Here is a 20,117-nt window from a genome sequence, read left to right as displayed (position 1 = left end):
ATTTTTTTTTATAGATAAAAAAAATGTTCTTCAGGAAGACCTAGTGTTATTTTTTCTTCTTCTGGGGTGTAGTTGTTCATTTACGATCTGGTAGAATGTGTCAGACATAGTAACTACTATTGGAAATTACTTCTAAACTAACAGTTATATGTGTGTAGTTCATTTTATTATGTAGTTCTAAGTTATAGTTCATTAATTCTGTACTTCCTCTTGCTTGTCATTATGACTTCATTAACTGATTGTTATTTTTCTGTGACTCCGCAGATCTTCTACAAGGATGACCTGAACTGGCTGAGGGGAATTGGCTGCTATGCCTGGGACACCCCTGAGATCCTGCGAGTCAAGGCTGCTGACAAACTGCAGAGCGATGTATGCTCCCTCCGCATGCCTCTCACCTACTTTCTTAATCCGTCTTTCCTCCTCTCCTCTCCTAATCTAATGACTTTAGGTATCGGATTCACCCCACAGATGTGGACAAAGATGTGGATGTATTTGTATTTTTGTTCTTGTCTTCCAGAACAAGTACAGAGCCAAGGGCATTGAGGCGTTCAAGGATTACTCTGTGGTCATCGACACTCCTACCTATGAGACAGCAAAACTGAGTTCTCAGAACCTGAGCGATGTGAGTACTGTCACTAAAGCTTTTTACTTCTATATCACCATTTTGTTGTTTTATTTAACCCTTATTTAATCAGACGAGTCAGTTAAGAACAAATTCAAGTTAAGAATTAAAATAAGTTTCATAATGATCAATCAATCAAATGTATTTATAAAGCCATTTTTACATCAACAGATGTCACAAAGTGTTATACAGAAACCCAGCCTAAAACCCCAAACAGCAAGCAATGCAGGTGTAGAAACATGTTGGCTAGGAAAAACTCCCTAGAAAGGCAGGAACCTAGGATGAAACCTAGATAGGAACCAGGCACTGTTGGGTGACCAGTGCTCTTCTGGCCGTGCCGGGTGGAGATTACAAGAGTACATGGACATTAAGGCCAGATTGTTAAATCGTTCAATGATGATGCATATTCATTTCTCACCTATTCGTCCTCTATGCTCTCATGTTCTCAGCTCCACTACCGTAACGACTACGCCACCAATGTCAAGGGAACTAACTCCTCCCCCGCTGTCACCGTGGATACAGAGAGGGCACGCCTGGCCAACTTCAACCAGAGTGATGTAAGAGGTTTTCCATTCTTACTTATTTTCTGGGATCATTTCTTTGCTTTAAGTACACTCTTACAAAGCATACATCACTCATAACTTCATAGATACATAGATAGTAACTACTCCCTCAAACTGTTTCTGGAAATAAACGCTGACTGCAATTTGTATTATGATTCTCATATCCCTTCTGATTACCCCTCTCCTTATTTTCTTCAGAACTTGTACAAAGAGGCCAACAAGAACTTCATGCCCACTGGCTACTCTCTTCCCCACGACAATCCTCTCATGAAGCAGGCAAAACAAAATTCCATTGTTGCCAGCAGCGTAAGAAAGACACTTTATTTTCTTCAAATGTTCATCAGTTTGTTACATTATGTATAAAATATGAACCATTCACATTCTGTGAGGTCATTGTAAAAAATGTAATAATAATAATCTATTCACATGCAAAGTTTCCGTTATGAGAGGCACATACTGTAGGATGACTGTATGGATGTAGTGGAGTTACACTAGGAAAAGTGTTGTGTTGTGTACTGTAGGATGACTGTATGGATGTAGTGGAGTTACACTAGGCACAGTGTTGTGTTGTGTACTGTAGGATGACTGTATGGATGTAGTGGAGTTACACTAGGAACAGTGTTGTGTTGTGTACTGTAGGATGACTGTATGGATGTAGTGGAGTTACACTAGGAACAGTGTTGTGTTGTGTACTGTAGGATGACTGTATGGATGTAATGGAGTTACACTAGGAACAGTGTTGTGTTGTGTACTGTAGGATGACTGTATGGATGTAGTGGAGTTACACTAGGAACAGTGTTGTGTTGTGTACTGTAGGATGACTGTATGGATGTAATGGAGTTACACTAGGCACAGTGTTGTGTTGTGTACTGTAGGATGACTGTATGGATGTAGTGGAGTTACACTAGGAAAAGTGTTGTGTTGTGTACTGTAGGATGACTGTATGGATGTAGTGGAGTTACACTAGGAACAGTGTTGTGTTGTGTACTGTAGGATGACTGTATGGATGTAGTGGAGTTACACTAGGAACAGTGTTGTGTTGTGTACTGTAGGATGACTGTATGGATGTAGTGGAGTTACACTAGGAACAGTGTTGTGTTGTGTACTGTAGGATGACTGTATGGATGTAGTGGAGTTACACTAGGAACAGTGTTGTGTTGTGTACTGTAGGATGACTGTATGGATGTAGTGGAGTTACACTAGGAACAGTGTTGTGTTGTGTACTGTAGGATGACTGTATGGATGTAGTGGAGTTACACTAGGAACAGTGTTGTGTTGTGTACTATAGGATGACTGTATGGATGTAATGGAGTTACACTAGGCACAGTGTTGTGTTGTGTACTGTAGGATGACTGAATGGATGTAGTGGAGTTACACTAGGAACAGTGTTGTGTTGTGTACTATAGGATGACTGTATGGATGTAATGGAGTTACACTAGGAACAGTGTTGTGTTGTGTACTGTAGGTGAATTAAAGGAAGCCTATAAGTGTAGTTACCATAGAATGGTAATTTATTGGATTTGTATCGTAGTACCTCACTCATGGACTTGTGTTGTTGTGTTGTGTAGGTGAAGTACAAGAATGACTATGAAAAGTCAAAGGCTACGAACTACACCATGGACCCAGAAGGTGTCAGCTTCGTCAACATCAGGAACGCCAACAAGGTCACCAACCCGGTAGGATTACAAACGTCTGCTACTCTTCCCTCACTATTTGGAAAAATATAATAATTTATGAATTATTCAATTTGATTGATGATCCATCTATATATTTTTTGTTATGAATCCCTTGAAAGATTTTGAATTGTTATAGAGTCAAAGACTCTGGTATGTTGGTATTATTAAAAGGATTGTTTTGTGGCTTAGTAGTAGTGATGTTATTTCCCCTCTCTGTCTGTCTGTCTGTCTGTCTATCCCAGCGTCTATACCGTGAGCTGTATGAGAAGGGCAAGGGCAAGATCCACAGCACCTACGACACACCTGAGATCAGACAGGTCAAGATGACCCAGGAGGCCGTCAGCGACGTACGTGACCTTTTGTCATCCTGTCATTATCACTCCTGTACTATGGCTCATTGATGTTTGTTACTATGGCTCATTGATGTTTGTTACTATGGCTCATTGATGTTTGTTACTATGGCTCATTGATGTTTGTTACTATGGCTCATTGATGTTTGTTACTATGGCTCATTGATGTTTGTTACTATGGCTCATTGATGTTTGTTACTATGGCTCATTGATGTTTGTTACTATGGCTCATTGATGTTTGTTACTATGGCTTTGTGTTGATGCTTGCTACAAGTCTAATTCATCATGATTATATCTGTTTTTTCATTCATACTGTACATTCATTATATTTAGAGACATTTTGTTTAAAAACGATGGATTTATTTGTTCTGTTTGCTGTGAAGTTAGTTTGCCACATGTTCTAAGTCCTGTGTGTCTCCCTCTGTCCCATGCAGTTGTGTTACAAGGAGAAGTACTTCGCTAACAGAGGCACCATGATCCCCATGGGCGTCACTCCCCAGATGATACACTGTAACCACGTCAACGAGATCACCAGTGACGTACGTGACCAAATAACGTTCACTCACTGAAAACAAAGCAGCCAAGCAACTTCTGAAACGTGCAATATTTAGGCTATACAACTACTGAAATATGTTTTTGTTCAATGAATACTTAAGTTAACTTCAGTGAGAATATGAGAAGGGTTAATGGTTGATTGTTATTTTTCTAAGTCCCTCCATGCCTAATGAATAATTATACAGTAATGTAATCGTTGTGTCTGTGTTTCCATCACCAGCTGAGATACAAGGAGGACCTTCTGTGGCTGAGAGGCATTGGCTGCTTCCTGTATGACACACCTGAGATGTCTACTGTCCGCAACATTACCAAGTTTAGAGTAGGTACCTTTCCTTTCTTTCTCATTTTGTTATGGCTTCAATCACCAATCAGTTGATGGATTACACTCCTCATGGGGCGATTGGTCTAATTAATTAGCTAAGTATACACAATCTGCAAATACTGTAAATACTGTCTATAATATATCTGCTCCATGCTAATCCATATTCATTTGTCTCCCCACAACAGTCCAACTATGAAGTTGAGGCAAAGAAGAACCGTGCCAACTTCACTGTGGTCCTAGACACACCAGAGTACCAGCGCGTCACTGAGCTAAAGACCCACATGAGCGACGTGAGTCATGTTCTCTACCATATCGCCCACCATTTCCCAGACATGTATATATATTATTCATATATCATATTGTAATATACAATATATTAACAGAATACAGTAAAACTGCCATTATACGAGGTCGTTGCTTGTTGGAGACTCAGCATTTAATGGAAGTTTTGCCGTATTATAATATGGTTTCACAGGTCTGTCTTTCTGTCTGAATAGGCAGTGTTAAGTGGCTATGTTAACCTTTAACCTCTCGTCCTCAGCTGATGTACAGAGCCCAGGGCAATGTGGAGAAGACCAAGTGCACCACCACCCTGGACTCCCTCGATGTCAAGAGAGTCAAATGGGCCCAACAGCTCAGCAACAAGGCATGTCAATTTAGCTCTCATAGATACAATAAACCTGGTGAACTCTTAGGAGGACTAATATCTGTTTTAAGATTTGTGTTGATACCAACTTAAAGCACAACAATGACAAAAAGAAGGTACAAAGAAAGGGATTTCTGACATTTTTGTTAATGTCTCTCATAACTGCAGTATATGTACACTGACCTGGCCTCCAAGGAGAGGGCCCACTTCACTCCGGAGAAGGACACCCCCATAATGAGCCACGCCAGGGCTATGAAGGTGGTCTTCAGTGAGGTAAGTCTTTCTAACGCAATTTAACTCAAACACTTTTCCTCCTTACAACCCAGTGTGAAGGTTATCATGTCCCAGTATGATACCATAGTATATGCCCTTCACCGCTGCTCTAACACAGTTTCTCCTCTGTTTCGTCCCCAGATCAAATACAAAGATCAGTATGAGAAGATGAAGCACAAGTACACTAGCATCCATGACACACCCATCCTGGTCCGGGCCAAGAAGGCCTACCTACAGTCCAGTGATGTGAGTATGCTCTCTGGTGATCCCTCCTCCGCCTCTACTGTCTTTGGTCTTTAAGTTGTCCGTCTTACAAAAGGCTGACCTATTACACTCTCTCTCTCTCTCTCTCTTTCTTTCTTTCTTTCTCCATCTCTCTCTCTCTCTTTCTTTCTTTCTTTCTCCATCTCTCTCTCTCTCTTTTTTCTCTTTCTTTCTTTCTTTCTTTCTTTCTTTCTTTCTTTCTTTCTTTCTTTCTTTCTTTCTTTCTTTCTTTCTTTCTTTCTCTCTCTCTCTCTCTCTCTCTCTCTCTCTCTCTCTCTCTCTCTCTCTCTCTCTCTTTCTCTCTCTCTCCAGCTGCGCTACAAGGAGAGCTTTGAACGATCCAAGGGACACTACCACAGTGTCAAGGATGCCCTGGATATCGTGTGTCACCGTAGGGTCACCGATGACATCAGCGAGGTCAGTATGTCAGCCAATCAGAAAAGATCTCCCCAGCTACCAAAACTGTTTGAAATTACATAATTACAACCAGTAATCTCTTTCAACCTATTCATTTCAACCAGTTTACGACCAGTAATCTCTTTCAACCTATTCATTTCAACCAGTTTACGACCAGTAATCTCTTTCAACCTATTCATTTCAACCAGTTTACGACCAGTAATCTCTTTCAACCTATTCATTTCAACCAGTTTACGACCAGTAATCTCTTTCAACTAAGTTGTTTCAACCAGCTTTGCCATCTGGCTCAGAGCCATCCATCCAATAGGATGATTTGGCCCATTAAATGGACTTTTGGTATGTGGATTTAGCCAAATACTGTATACATGTATGTTATCATACAGATATAAGACACTTCTCTTTCTCTACTTCACACAGGTCAAATACAGAGAGAAGTACATCAACTCTCTGGGTACATGGAGATCCATGCCCGACCGTCCTGAGTTTTTCCACAGCAGAATCATCGGTGAAAACGTCAGCGATGTGAGTGACGTCCCCTTAACATCAGAAAATACCCTCACAGCAGAATCATTGTATTGTCAATTTCAGTACATTTGAATACTTAGAATGGGTAGTTTACCATAAAACAATTGTATTGTCTATTTCAGCATATTAGAATACTTGTATGTAACATGTTTATGAATGACCCACACAATTAATTTCTCTGTCCAATATTAGATCAAGTACAAGGAGGATCTGGATTGGCTGAAGGGTATTGGCTGCTACGTGTGGGACAGACCTGAGATGGTCCAGGCTGAGAAGAACAAGGTCCTCTTCAGTGAGGTAAAGAAAATCATCTACCGCTGCAAATACAATAAAAACCTTCTCAGATCTTACTGTATCTTTGTCTTCCATAACCTCCAGTCTTTTTTCTTCTCTTTTGTAAACAGAGACTCTATAAAGAAACTTTCGAGAAGAATAGACACCGCTTCAAGTACACCTGTGACACTCCATTCTTCCAGGCCGCCAAGAAGGCCTCCGTTATTATCAACGATGTAAGTCACAGTCTCACTTTTGGAACACATTTATACAAATTCCTATCGGTTTCAATTTGGATACACTGGATAGCTTTGATCTTATTTAAATGATCTCCTGAAAAACAGATACAGTAATGAGTATAACATGTGTTTTCTTTCTACTGCATCTCATTTGGATTCTCAGCTTTGAAGGTAAAAGATGGTCATGATTAGTCCATAACGTTATGTATATCTTCTGTAATGATGAATGCACCTTGCTTTCTTCCTGAGGTAATCCTAGCCACAATACCGTGTTGTTGTCACTCAACTTTCTTTTGTCTCTGCAGTTCATTCCTCTATGTATCACATGGGATTAACCTTGGCTTTCTTTCCTGGTAGTCTTCTTATCCCCTGACTGTCACAGCTCCCTGTTCGTTTGTCAGTTGTCTTTAACTCCTCTTTGACGTTCTGAGCAGAGGCACTATAGAGCAGCCTATGAGAAGACCAAGGATAAGTACAGCAGTGTGTTGGATGATCCTAGAAACCTCCTGGCTAAGGAGAACGCCAAGAATAGCCAGGTAAAGCTAGGATTGGCCCACTGCTGAGCCCTGCCCTTGTCCGCCTCTGCCTTCTCTGGGCGTATCAGATAGCCTGCTTCTGAGCCCGGTGCATGAGGTCATCTGACTGCAGGCCTGCGGGAGGTTGTAGTCGCATGGATATAATGTCCGTGGTTGTTCGTGTTCACGTCTCTCTCTTTTTCCTCACGCAGCAGGTGTTGTACTCTGTCACTCAAATAGCCCTCTTGGGTGTTCTGAGTGAGCGGCTACACTCTCCTTGATCTGTGCACTCAGAGTCAAACCCGTAGACTTGGTTGAGCCCCTTTATCATGTCAGTTTTAATGACAAATGTCAACATTTTTAAAAGCATCGGCAAAATCATAAAAGCTAATAAAAAAAACCCATATGATTGATTGATTGAACCAGATTGAACCAGATTGAACCAGATTGAATGGTTCTGAGGGAATAGATCAGGAGGACACAACACAGACTCCAGGCCTGGGATCTCCGCAGCTCCTCTCCACTCCGTCCTGTCCACTGACCCTGTCCCTGTCTTCAGCATGTGTCTGTGTCTGTGTGTGTGTTAGTGTGTCCGTCCGTGGACAGAAAAAATATAGATCCAGGGCCAGGGTGCTCTTAAAGAACGGCTGCAATGAGCCGCTCCGCCCAGACATCCTCAGCGCCATTTACCAGTCCAGCGAGCAGTGTAAGGTAATCGTCCATCGGCCCAGCAGACCAACCAAACTCACCTCGCAGAGTTTTCCCAATTCCCTCTCCCTCCTGCTGCAGTTGTCTTCCCAGCCTCAGCCCTAGCTAACTTCAGCTGTGGAAACCCATGCTGAACTCCTAATTGACAGTAACTTCCTTCACTCCCATTTTTTCACATTTCAATATTAGTCATTTAGCAGAAGCACTTATCCAGAGCGACTTACAGGACCAATTAAGGTTAAGTACCTTGCTGAAGGGCACATCAACGGATTTGGGTTTCTGTCCCAACGCTATTAACTGCTAGGCTACCTGCCGCCAACCACCACATTTGTCAAATTCTGGACATCTGCTTCAGAAACACTCTTGAATCCCCACTGACCTCTGAACCCAAGCCAGCCAGCTCATCCCAAGTTATGATCCCGCTCCCTGTAACCCACATCACAAGTGCAGACTGAACCGTCTAGAAAGACGTTGTACGTTAAATGAGGAATACATATTTCCTATGACAAAGTCAATCATTTAGTTTATTTTCATTTATTTAATTTCATATTTTTTATCCAAATGATAATAAATAAACACAACCATCATTAGTCTGTACTAATCATGTTCAAATAGCACCAGACTCATCAGTAGGAGATGAGCTGATCCATGAGAAAACCACTGTTTTCATTCTCACACTGTGTGTTTGTGGACATGTCTTTGCACATCATTTCATTGTGTTGCATGTTTCCATAAAGCATGTTCCAACCTGTGCATGGTGTCTTCCCATTGCATTAATTCATTACATTGACATGTACTGTAGTCACGCTTCACAGAATCTCCTTTTCATGCTACACTACATTTTAAATGTCATTATCTTTTTTAGCACATACATTTAGTTTCATCAGGAATGGATAAAGCTATGTAAACTTAACTCATAAAATCAATCTGCAAAGCACATAGATCATCTATAGATAATTGAAACACTGTTAATAAAAGGTAAATTGATACTGATTTGACAGTAATGTCTCCTGTGTGAGTGTGTCTAACTCTGGTGTCCTGCCCCCATCACCACAGTGGAAGTACAGGCAGCAGTATGAGCGTGCTAAGGGCAAGTTCACCTCCATCCTGGAGACTCCCGAGCATGAGAGCCACAAACGCAGCAAAGCCATCGGAGACGTGAGTTCACTTCGTCACACAACATTCAATTAAAGATACTTTTTGTTGCAATTGTTGTCAAGGTCTCCCTCTTCTCAGAAAAATAAATTAAGTAACAAAATGAAATAAATATTTAATAAAATCATATAATGTATAAATGTACAACATAAGACTATATTTGAATAATTGTGACTTGCAACATTTTCCCATAACTTTTTCCAGAATGTCTACAAGATGGATTATAACAAGAACAAGGCTAAGGGCTACACCCTGGGACATGACACTCCACACAGCACACACATGAAGAAGGTCAAGGAGATCACCAGCGTGGTATGTACTCTACACTCTCAAAATGGCTGCCTTCCATTTCACTAGGTTGTCACTAGTTAACACAGTCACAAAGTCATAAACCCCACCTATTTCTACAATTGCTCTTCTTAAAATCTTATTTTAAACCTAACCTTAAGCACACTGCTAACTTAATGCCTATCCCTAAACTTAAATTAAGACCATAAAGCTCATTTTTATTTTCATGAATTTTTACGATGTAGCAAATTTAGACATTGTGGCTATGCTATCTAGTGGAAAGCCTTACAACCACATGTCTAAGATTTAGATGGAGGCAGGTACAGTCATATCCCTAGTTCTGTATCAGTGTGCTTTTCTCTCCTTTGTCTCAGCTGAAGTACAAGGAGGTATATGAGAAGAGCAAGGCCCAGATCAACATGGACCCTGAATCCTTTGAAATCCGCGCTGCCAAGGAAGCCTACAAGAACATCAGCAATGTGAGTCTCTCTTCCAGTACTCCTCATCTCCTCTTATCCATTTACCTCTGAACACCACGTCTGAATGAATGTATTAGTGAATGAAGTTGGCTTGTTAGGGCCAGGCGTTATACCTGATGTTTTCCACCCTTCTAAAATGTTTTTTCTTGAGGCAGACACTTCACTCACTGTTCTGTTCCTGTATGATTTGTCTCCTTCCAGCTGGACTACAGGAAGAAGTACCAGGCCACCAAGAACAAGTGGATCTGGACCGTCGACAGACCTGACTTTATCCAAGCTGCCAAGGCCAACTTCCAGCAGAGTGATGTGAGTCATACACTACAGACCGTAGTTTGTTTGGATGTATTTTAGACCACAAGGGGGCACCTCTTCTAAGAGTCCATGAAAAACTATATGTAGAAGAATACAATGCTAAAAACAATAGTGACTTAGATGACTTAGCTATACACATAACAAAACACCGGCCCAGGTTTCTATACTGATTCCTTTGACATGGCTCTTCTGGTATAACCCCTGCTCCATGTGTTGCTGTCCTCAGATTGAGTACACGTATGACAAGGAGATGATGAAGGGCTGTGTGATCTCCATCGTGGACGACAAGTTAGCCGTCCTGGCTAAGATGAATGCTGACTTAAGCAATGTGAGTAGTTGTTCTTTTACCTGCCACCCATCAATCAAAATAAAGCTGTTCTATTCTATTCTGACACATGGAAATGACATCTGAAGGTAAAGAAAAGCCTGTGTTAATTGTGGTGCTTTGTTCTGTCCACCAGGTGAAATACAGAGAGAAGTTTGAGAAGGCAAAGGGTCAGTATAAGACTGTTCTGGACACTCCTACTAACCTTCATGCCAAGTCAGTGCGCATTCTGGCATCTGAGGTAAGAAGCAGAAAACACCAAAAACATGATAACTACAGATACTTACTATGTAATGTTTATTACTGCCAATAAATGACTTTCTTTACTAACCTACAGTATAGTTATTATAGATAGATCTTAAATGTCATAATGTGAACCTTAATTTATGGATGAACAAGAAATTTGTCACAAAATATCTCAAGAACATTTGTTATAATGAATGCAACTGTACAGTATGTTAATTTGGTTTGTACGTCGCCCAATCAGATTCCAGTCTGGCACGAGTCCTTGGTTTTCTTTCTGTCCTCAGAGCAAATACAAGCTGGCTGGCAAGATGGAGCAGCAGACCGGACAATTCACCACTCTGCCCACGACCCGCGACACCATCCACGCCAAGGACATGGGCAAACTGGTCAGCGAGGTCAGTCTCCCCCATACCAGCTGTTTAGTTAGAGCTGGAATACAGTCCTGAACCTCAATTTCCAGATTTCTTGCACAAAGTGAATGAGACTTCCCAAGACTATACAGTCCTGAGCCATTTGTTACCTTTGACGTCTTTGCCTCCGCCGTTCTGTCCACAGAAACAGTACAAGCAGAAGTTTGAGAAGGAGAAGGGCAAGTCCAAGTACAACAGCATGAGAGTACCTCCCGATGTGCAGCACGCCATGGACGTAGCCAAGAATCAGAGCAATGTAAGTCAGTCACATTCCTCTTCTATAAAAAGACATCTGTACTGTATATCTCCTATATTAAAGACATTCAATAGTTCATGCATGTTTTATAGAATTGATTGTTATTAATCAGTCAGTCTATCAAATGCATTAATAAAGCCCTTTTTACATCAGCAGTTGTCACAAATATCACTCTTTCCTCTCTCCATTTCTAGTTTGCCTACAGGCAGGAGGCTAAGGCCAAGCTCAACTACACCTCTGTGGCTATGCGCCCAGACATCATGAGGGCTACACAGGCCTCCAAGCTCGCCAGCAATGTGAGTGTTTAGTACACAGTGAATAGCCTACACAGTGGCGAAGCCTGTTAGCCTGTTTTGCTAAATTAAAGGGATTTTGTATTTGTTTACCTCTCTGAGATGAATATTCATGCTGTTGTTTACATTCTCAGCATGACGCCATCAAAGGCATCAAAACAAGTCATATCATGACAGTCTGTCTGTGCATTACCCACTGATGGTTTGTCAGAGGGGTTGGGTTAAATGCGGAAGACACATTTGGGTTGAATCCATTCATTTGTGAAACTGACTAGGTATCCCCTTTCCCTTGTATTATCCAGTCCACTCATGGTTTGTATATTGTGTCTGGTAGATTGGCTACCGTGAGAAGGCTCGCCAGGAGGCTGCCCATGGAGGTTCCCTGGTCCACCGTCCAGACATCGCTCTGGCCACTGCGGTGTCCAAGCTTAACAGCCAGGTACAGTCAACACCAAACCCTCCGAGTCTGAATTGACCAGTTGTTCCCTACACCTCGGGCTGTTTTCAATGTTTTTATTCCCCTTTATTTGATTGTTTGTCCCCTCTCAGTTAATTTGTCTATCATTTCATTGTCAGTTATTTTTTGCTGTCAGAAAATATTTTCAGTTTTATTCACTGTCTCTCAAGATGTAAATTCACCAGCCCAGATGACCTGCCGTTCAGTTCAGCTTCCTAGAGATCATGATTGCTTCATAGAGATCTATACAGGGGCGCAACTTTCACTGGGGACAGGGAGGATATGTCCCCCCAACATTCTGAAATTGCATTTTTGTCGCCCCCAGTTTTATAATTGGAATGTGATACAAACCTAGGCAACAGTGTGCTTTAGGACCATGCGGATGCATCTGAGCGGTAGGGTAGGCTGTTTGGAGTGTTTATCCAAAAGGATAAAAAAAAAAAAATTAAATAATCATTTTTAAAAAAGTGATCCCCCCACTTCTAAAACCGAAGTTGCGCCCCTGGATCTTTAGTATTGCTATAGTATTTGCTCAGCTGTCCTAGCTAGTCTGTAGCATAGGCAGTAGTGACCTTCCATCCATTAGGTGCTTCTTTTGCCACCCTGCATAACTACCCATGTTACCCATGTCCTATTCTGTCCTTGTGAGCTCTGACTGTCTCCTATTCTCCACATGTTAATATACTCCCTATAGTCCTCTCCATCTCCTCTCCATAGTTACATGTTAATATACTCCCTATAGTCCTCTCCATAGTTACATGTTAATATACTCCCTATAGTCCTCTCCATAGTTACATGTTAATATACTCCCTCTAGTCCTCTCCATCTCCTCTCCATAGTTACATGTTAATATACTCCCTATAGTCCTCTCCATAGTTACATGTTAATATACTCCCTATAGTCCTCTCCATAGTTACATGTTAATATACTCCCTATAGTCCTCTCCCTCTCCTCTCCATAGTTACATGTTAATATACTCCCTATAGTCCTCTCCATAGTTACATGTTAATATACTCCCTATAGTCCTCTCCATAGTTACATGTTAATATACTCCCTATAGTCCTCTCCATAGTTACATGTTAATATACTCCCTATAGTCCTCTCCATAGTTACATGTTAATATACTCCCTATAGTCCTCTCCCTCTCCTCTCCATAGTTACATGTTAATATACTCCCTATAGTCATCTCCATAGTTACATGTTACTATACTCCCTCTAGTCCTCTCCATCTCCTCTCCATAGTTACATGTTAATATACTCCCTATAGTCCTCTCCATAGTTACATGTTAATATACTCCCTATAGTCCTCTCCATCTCCTCTCCATAGTTACATGTTAATATACTCCCTATAGTCATCTCCATAGTTACATGTTAATATACTCCCTATAGTCCTCTCCATCTCCTCTCCATAGTTACATGTTAATATACTCCCTATAGTCCTCTCCATAGTTACATGTTAATATACTCCCTATAGTCCTCTCCATAGTTACATGTTAATATACTCCCTATAGTCCTCTCCATAGTTACATGTTAATATACTCCCTATAGTCCTCTCCATAGTTACATGTTAATATACTCCCTATAGTCATCTCCATAGTTACATGTTAATATACTCCCTATAGTCCTCTCCCTCTCCTCTCCATAGTTACATGTTAATATACTCCCTATAGTCCTCTCCATAGTTACATGTTAATATACTCCCTATAGTCATCTCCATAGTTACATGTTAATATACTCCCTATAGTCCTCTCCATAGTTACATGTTAATATACTCCCTATAGTCCTCTCCATAGTTACATGTTAATATACTCCCTATAGTCATCTCCATAGTTACATGTTAATATACTCCCTATAGTCCTCTCCATAGTTACATGTTAATATACTCCCTATAGTCCTCTCCATAGTTACATGTTAATTTACTCCCTATAGTCCTCTCCATAGTTACATGTTAATATACTCCCTATAGTCCTCTCCATCTCCTCTCCATAGTTACATGTTAATATACTCCCTATAGTCCTCTCCATAGTTACATGTTAATATACTCCCTATAGTCCTCTCCATCTCCTCTCCATAGTTACATGTTAATATACTCCCTATAGTCCTCTCCATAGTTACATGTTAATATACTCCCTATAGTCCTCTCCATAGTTACATGTTAATATACTCCCTATAGTCATCTCCATAGTTGCATGTTAATAAACTCCCTATAGTCCTCTCCATCTCCTCTCCATAGTTACATGTTAATATACTCCCTATAGTCATCTCCATAGTTACATGTTAATTTACTCCCTATAGTCCTCTCCATAGTTACATGTTAATTTACTCCCTATAGTCCTCTCCATCTCCTCTCCATAGTTACATGTTAATATACTCCCTATAGTCCTCTCCATAGTTACATGTTAATATACTCCCTATAGTCCTCTCCATAGTTACATGTTAATATACTCCCTATAGTCATCTCCATAGTTACATGTTAATATACTCCCTATAGTCCTCTCCATCTCCTCTCCATAGTTACATGTTAATATACTCCCTATAGTCCTCTCCATAGTTACATGTTAATATACTCCCTATAGTCCTCTCCATAGTTACATGTTAATATACTCCCTATAGTCCTCTCCATAGTTACATGTTAATATACTCCCTATAGTCATCTCCATAGTTACATGTTAATATACTCCCTATAGTCCTCTCCATCTCCTCTCCATAGTTACATGTTAATATACTCCCTATAGTCCTCTCCATAGTTACATGTTAATATACTCCCTATAGTCCTCTCCATAGTTACATGTTAATATACTCCCTATAGTCATCTCCATAGTTACATGTTAATAAACTCCCTATAGTCCTCTCCATCTCCTCTCCATAGTTACATGTTAATATACTCCCTATAGTCCTCTCCATAGTTACATGTTAATATACTCCCTCTAGTCCTCTCCATAGTTACATGTTAATATACTCCCTATAGTCCTCTCCATCTCCTCTCCATAGTTACATGTTAATATACTCCCTATAGTCCTCTCCATAGTTACATGTTAATATACTCCCTATAGTCCTCTCCATAGTTACATGTTAATATACTCCCTATAGCCCTCTCCATAGTTACATGTTAATATACTCCCTATAGTCCTCTCCATAGTTACATGTTAATATACTCCCTATAGTCCTCTCCATCTCCTCTCCATAGTTACATGTTAATATACTCCCTATAGTCCTCTCCATAGTTACATGTTAATATACTCCCTATAGTCCTCTCCATCTCCTCTCCATAGTTACATGTTAATATACTCCCTATAGTCCTCTCCATAGTTACATGTTAATATACTCCCTATAGTCCTCTCCATAGTTACATGTTAATATACTCCCTATAGTCCTCTCCATCTCCTCTCCATAGTTACATGTTAATATACTCCCTATAGCCCTCTCCATAGTTACATGTTAATATACTCCCTATAGTCCTCTCCATAGTTACATGTTAATATACTCCCTATAGTCCTCTCCATAGTTACATGTTAATATACTCCCTATAGTCCTCTCCATCTCCTCTCCATAGCTACATGTTAATATACTCCCTATAGTCCTCTCCATAGTTACATGTTAATATACTCCCTATAGTCCTCTCCATAGTTACATGTTAATATACTCCCTATAGTCCTCTCCATAGTTACATGTTAATATACTCCCTATAGTCCTCTCCATCTCCTCTCCATAGTTACATGTTAATATACTCCCTATAGTCCTCTCCATAGTTACATGTTAATATACTCCCTATAGTCATCTCCATAGTTACATGTTAATAAACTCCCTATAGTCCTCTCCATCTCCTCTCCATAGTTACATGTTAATATACTCCCTATAGTCCTCTCCATAGTTACATGTTAATATACTCCCTATAGTCATCTCCATAGTTACATGTTAATTTACTCCCTATAGTCCTCTCCATAGTTACATGTTAATTTACTCCCTATAGTCCTCTCCATCTCCTCTCCATAGTTACATGTTAATATACTCCCTATAGTCCTCTCCATAGTTACATGTTAATATACTCCCTATAGTCCTCTCCATAGTTACATGTTAATATACTCCCTATAGTCATCTCCATAGTTACATGTTAATATACTCCCTATAGTCCTCTCCATCTCCTCTCCATAGTTACATGTTAATATACTCCCTATAGTCCTCTCCATAGTTACATGTTAATATACTCCCTATAGTCCTCTCCATAGTTACATGTTAATATACTCCCTATAGTCATCTCCATAGTTACATGTTAATATACTCCCTATAGTCCTCTCCATCTCCTCTCCATAGTTACATGTTAATATACTCCCTATAGTCCTCTCCATAGTTACATGTTAATATACTCCCTATAGTCCTCTCCATAGTTACATGTTAATATACTCCCTATAGTCATCTCCATAGTTACATGTTAATAAACTCCCTATAGTCCTCTCCATCTCCTCTCCATAGTTACATGTTAATATACTCCCTATAGTCCTCTCCATAGTTACATGTTAATATACTCCCTCTAGTCCTCTCCATAGTTACATGTTAATATACTCCCTATAGTCCTCTCCATCTCCTCTCCATAGTTACATGTTAATATACTCCCTATAGTCCTCTCCATAGTTACATGTTAATATACTCCCTATAGTCCTCTCCATAGTTACATGTTAATATACTCCCTATAGCCCTCTCCATAGTTACATGTTAATATACTCCCTATAGTCATCTCCATAGTTACATGTTAATAAACTCCCTATAGTCATCTCCATAGTTACATGTTAATATACTCCCTATAGTCCTCTCCATAGTTACATGTTAATATACTCCCTATAGTCCTCTCCATCTCCTCTCCATAGTTACATGTTAATATACTCCCTATAGTCCTCTCCATAGTTACATGTTAATATACTCCCTCTAGTCCTCTCCATAGTTACATGTTAATATACTCCCTATAGTCCTCTCCATCTCCTCTCCATAGTTACATGTTAATATACTCCCTATAGTCCTCTCCATAGTTACATGTTAATATACTCCCTATAGTCCTCTCCATAGTTACATGTTAATATACTCCCTATAGCCCTCTCCATAGTTACATGTTAATATACTCCCTATAGTCATCTCCATAGTTACATGTTAATAAACTCCCTATAGTCATCTCCATAGTTACATGTTAATATACTCCCTATAGTCCTCTCCATAGTTACATGTTAATATACTCCCTATAGTCCTCTCCATCTCCTCTCCATAGTTACATGTTAATATACTCCCTATAGTCCTCTCCATAGTTACATGTTAATATACTCCCTATAGTCCTCTCCATAGTTACATGTTAATATACTCCCTATAGTCCTCTCCATAGTTACATGTTAATATACTCCCTATAGTCCTCTCCATCTCCTCTCCATAGTTACATGTTAATATACTCCCTATAGTCCTCTCCATAGTTACATGTTAATATACTCCCTATAGTCCTCTCCATAGTTACATGTTAATATACTCCCTATAGTCCTCTCCATCTCCTCTCCATAGTTACATGTTAATATACTCCCTATAGCCCTCTCCATAGTTACATGTTAATATACTCCCTATAGTCCTCTCCATAGTTACATGTTAATATACTCCCTATAGTCCTCTCCATAGTTACATGTTAATATACTCCCTATAGTCCTCTCCATCTCCTCTCCATAGTTACATGTTAATATACTCCCTATAGTCCTCTCCATAGTTACATGTTAATATACTCCCTATAGTCCTCTCCATAGTTACATGTTAATATACTCCCTATAGTCCTCTCCATAGTTACATGTTAATATACTCCCTATAGTCCTCTCCATAGTTACATGTTAATATACTCCCTATAGTCATCTCCATAGTTACATGTTAATATACTCCCTATAGTCCTCTCCATCTCCTCTCCATAGTTACATGTTAATATACTCCCTATAGTCCTCTCCATAGTTACATGTTAATATACTCCCTATAGTCATCTCCATAGTTACATGTTAATATACTCCCTATAGTCCTCTCCATCTCCTCTCCATAGTTACATGTTAATATACTCCCTATAGTCCTCTCCATAGTTACATGTTAATATACTCCCTATAGTCCTCTCCATAGTTACATGTTAATATACTCCCTATAGTCATCTCCATAGTTACATGTTAATATACTCCCTATAGTCCTCTCCATCTCCTCTCCATAGTTACATGTTAATATACTCCCTATAGTCCTCTCCATCTCTTCTCCATAGTTACATGTTAATATACTCCCTATAGCCCTCTCCATAGTTACATGTTAATATAGTCCTCTTAATACCTGTACTACCCCGGTATAGCCCTCTCCCTTTCCTCCATATACTTATATTCCTCTCCCCTGTACTGTCTCTCAGCAGGCAAAACTGTGTTGTAATGCAGAGTTGTAGTGTTGTTACAATGTTGAAACGACATCATTTCAAGCAGTTTTGCCTGCTGGGTCCATCCATCCCTCCCTCCCTAATCCCCTATCTCTACTTGCTCCCTCCATCCTGTTGTGTCTTTGTTTTCTCACCCTGCCGTCTTACTGCTGCTTTGTAGGAGGAGTTGGAAGCCAGGCCCTCCCTCCACGGAGCTGCTTCCATCGATACTCCTCAGAGCCGCCACCTTAAGAAAATGAGTGCCCTGACTAGTAATGTAAGAAAGGAATACCTGAGACCCTGGGGCGGGGACCAATGGGCTGCAACTTCCTGCAACTTCCTGTCTGTGCCTTGTGACTTCTTTTCTCCTTCTATTCAATGACTCACTGATTGATTGATTTCTGGGAGCGTTTGTTGGGGCACCTCTGCTTCCATAATTCAAGAGGACATTTTTTCATTTCTGTTATGATTTGATCGTTTGTCTCCCTTTTTCCTCAATTTTCTTGTTTTCATTTTACCTCCAGTCCTTTTTGTTTTATTTCCCTTATATCTGTAGCTACCTTCTTTGTATCTCTCCCATCGCAAGCTTCGCTGGTCGCCAAACATAGACAAGCATGGTGATGCAATAACTATTTTCCTAAAAGTCAATGAAAAATATTAAATAGATGTTTATTTTTTATTTATTTTTTATGAGTTGGATCAACATGTTAAAGGATAAATGTCTGAATGTGGTATGACCCCTGCAGTGATACTGTGCCATGGGCTTATTGTTGTTGCATCAATCTACAGAATTACAGAATTATCTCTGTGCTATGAGGACTGTGTACATCCTGTATCAAAGCTTATCTAAGGTATCTTATTCACAACTCATTGTGTAACAGTAGGAGACAGAGTTGACCCCTATGAGAACCATTTTATTAGTTTGCCAGAAGTTCTGTCACTGCCTTTTCATTTGGAGCATATTATAATTAGAAGATTATTTTGCTCATTTCTATTGGATTTACACAGTCCTCATTCCTCTCTCTCCCTCTTTCTCTCTTTATCTCCCTGGTGTTTCTCTCTCTATCTCCCTGGTGTTTCTCTCTCTCTATCTCCCTAGTGTTTCTCTCTCTCTATCTCCCTGGTGTTTCTCTCTCTCTATCTCCCTGGTGTTTCTCTCTCTCTATCTCCCTGGTGTTTCTCTCTCTCTATCTCCCTGGTGTTTCTCTCTCTCTATCTCCCTGGTGTTTCTCTCTCTCTCTCCCTGGTGTTTCTCTCTCTCTCTCTCCCTGGTGTTTCTCTCTCTCTCTCTCCCTGGTGTTTCTCTCTCTCTCCCTGGTGTTTCTCTCTCTCTCTCTCTCCCTGGTGTTTCTCTCTCTATCTCTCCCTGGTGTTTCTCTCTCTCTCCCTCTTTCTCTCTCTATCTCCCTGGTGTTTCTCTCTCTCTCTCCCCGATGTTTCTCTCTCTCCCTCTTTCTCTCTCTATCTCTCCCTTGTGTTTCTCTCTCTATCTCCCCCTGGTGTTTCTCTCTCTCCCTCTTTCTCTCTCTATCTCTCCCTCTTTCTCTCTCT

The 20,117-nt window shown here is 40.2% G+C and overlaps 1 protein-coding gene across 22 annotated transcripts in view; it reads left to right on the top strand.

Moving 5' to 3' along the window:
* The window catches only part of LOC115155595 (nebulin), a 99,969-nt gene that overhangs the window by 61,751 nt on the left and 18,101 nt on the right, over window positions 1-20,117 (top strand). For 17 of the 22 annotated variants that reach the window (XM_029702339.1, XM_029702355.1, XM_029702359.1 and 14 more), the window contains 28 exons: window positions 265-369; window positions 518-622; window positions 1,072-1,179; window positions 1,384-1,491; window positions 2,754-2,861; window positions 3,104-3,208; window positions 3,646-3,750; window positions 3,987-4,085; window positions 4,274-4,378; window positions 4,630-4,734; window positions 4,903-5,007; window positions 5,149-5,253; window positions 5,584-5,688; window positions 6,106-6,210; window positions 6,406-6,510; window positions 6,618-6,722; window positions 7,160-7,261; window positions 9,005-9,106; window positions 9,308-9,415; window positions 9,766-9,870; window positions 10,072-10,176; window positions 10,409-10,510; window positions 10,644-10,748; window positions 11,038-11,148; window positions 11,309-11,419; window positions 11,614-11,715; window positions 12,047-12,151; window positions 18,748-18,843. In XM_029702339.1, coding sequence (XP_029558199.1) covers window positions 265-369; window positions 518-622; window positions 1,072-1,179; window positions 1,384-1,491; window positions 2,754-2,861; window positions 3,104-3,208; window positions 3,646-3,750; window positions 3,987-4,085; window positions 4,274-4,378; window positions 4,630-4,734; window positions 4,903-5,007; window positions 5,149-5,253; window positions 5,584-5,688; window positions 6,106-6,210; window positions 6,406-6,510; window positions 6,618-6,722; window positions 7,160-7,261; window positions 9,005-9,106; window positions 9,308-9,415; window positions 9,766-9,870; window positions 10,072-10,176; window positions 10,409-10,510; window positions 10,644-10,748; window positions 11,038-11,148; window positions 11,309-11,419; window positions 11,614-11,715; window positions 12,047-12,151; window positions 18,748-18,843 — 2,937 coding nt within the window. The remainder of the gene's footprint in view (window positions 1-264; window positions 370-517; window positions 623-1,071; window positions 1,180-1,383; window positions 1,492-2,753; window positions 2,862-3,103; window positions 3,209-3,645; window positions 3,751-3,986; window positions 4,086-4,273; window positions 4,379-4,629; window positions 4,735-4,902; window positions 5,008-5,148; window positions 5,254-5,583; window positions 5,689-6,105; window positions 6,211-6,405; window positions 6,511-6,617; window positions 6,723-7,159; window positions 7,262-9,004; window positions 9,107-9,307; window positions 9,416-9,765; window positions 9,871-10,071; window positions 10,177-10,408; window positions 10,511-10,643; window positions 10,749-11,037; window positions 11,149-11,308; window positions 11,420-11,613; window positions 11,716-12,046; window positions 12,152-18,747; window positions 18,844-20,117) is intronic. The other 5 variants (XM_029702352.1, XM_029702345.1, XM_029702350.1 and 2 more) reach the window with 2 other exon arrangements.

Source organism: Salmo trutta, chromosome 20 (genome assembly GCF_901001165.1).
Source record: "Salmo trutta chromosome 20, fSalTru1.1, whole genome shotgun sequence".
NCBI lineage: Eukaryota > Metazoa > Chordata > Actinopteri > Salmoniformes > Salmonidae > Salmo > Salmo trutta.
Note: the sequence above shows the minus strand (reverse complement) of the source record. Positions and strands in the feature narration are given on the sequence as shown.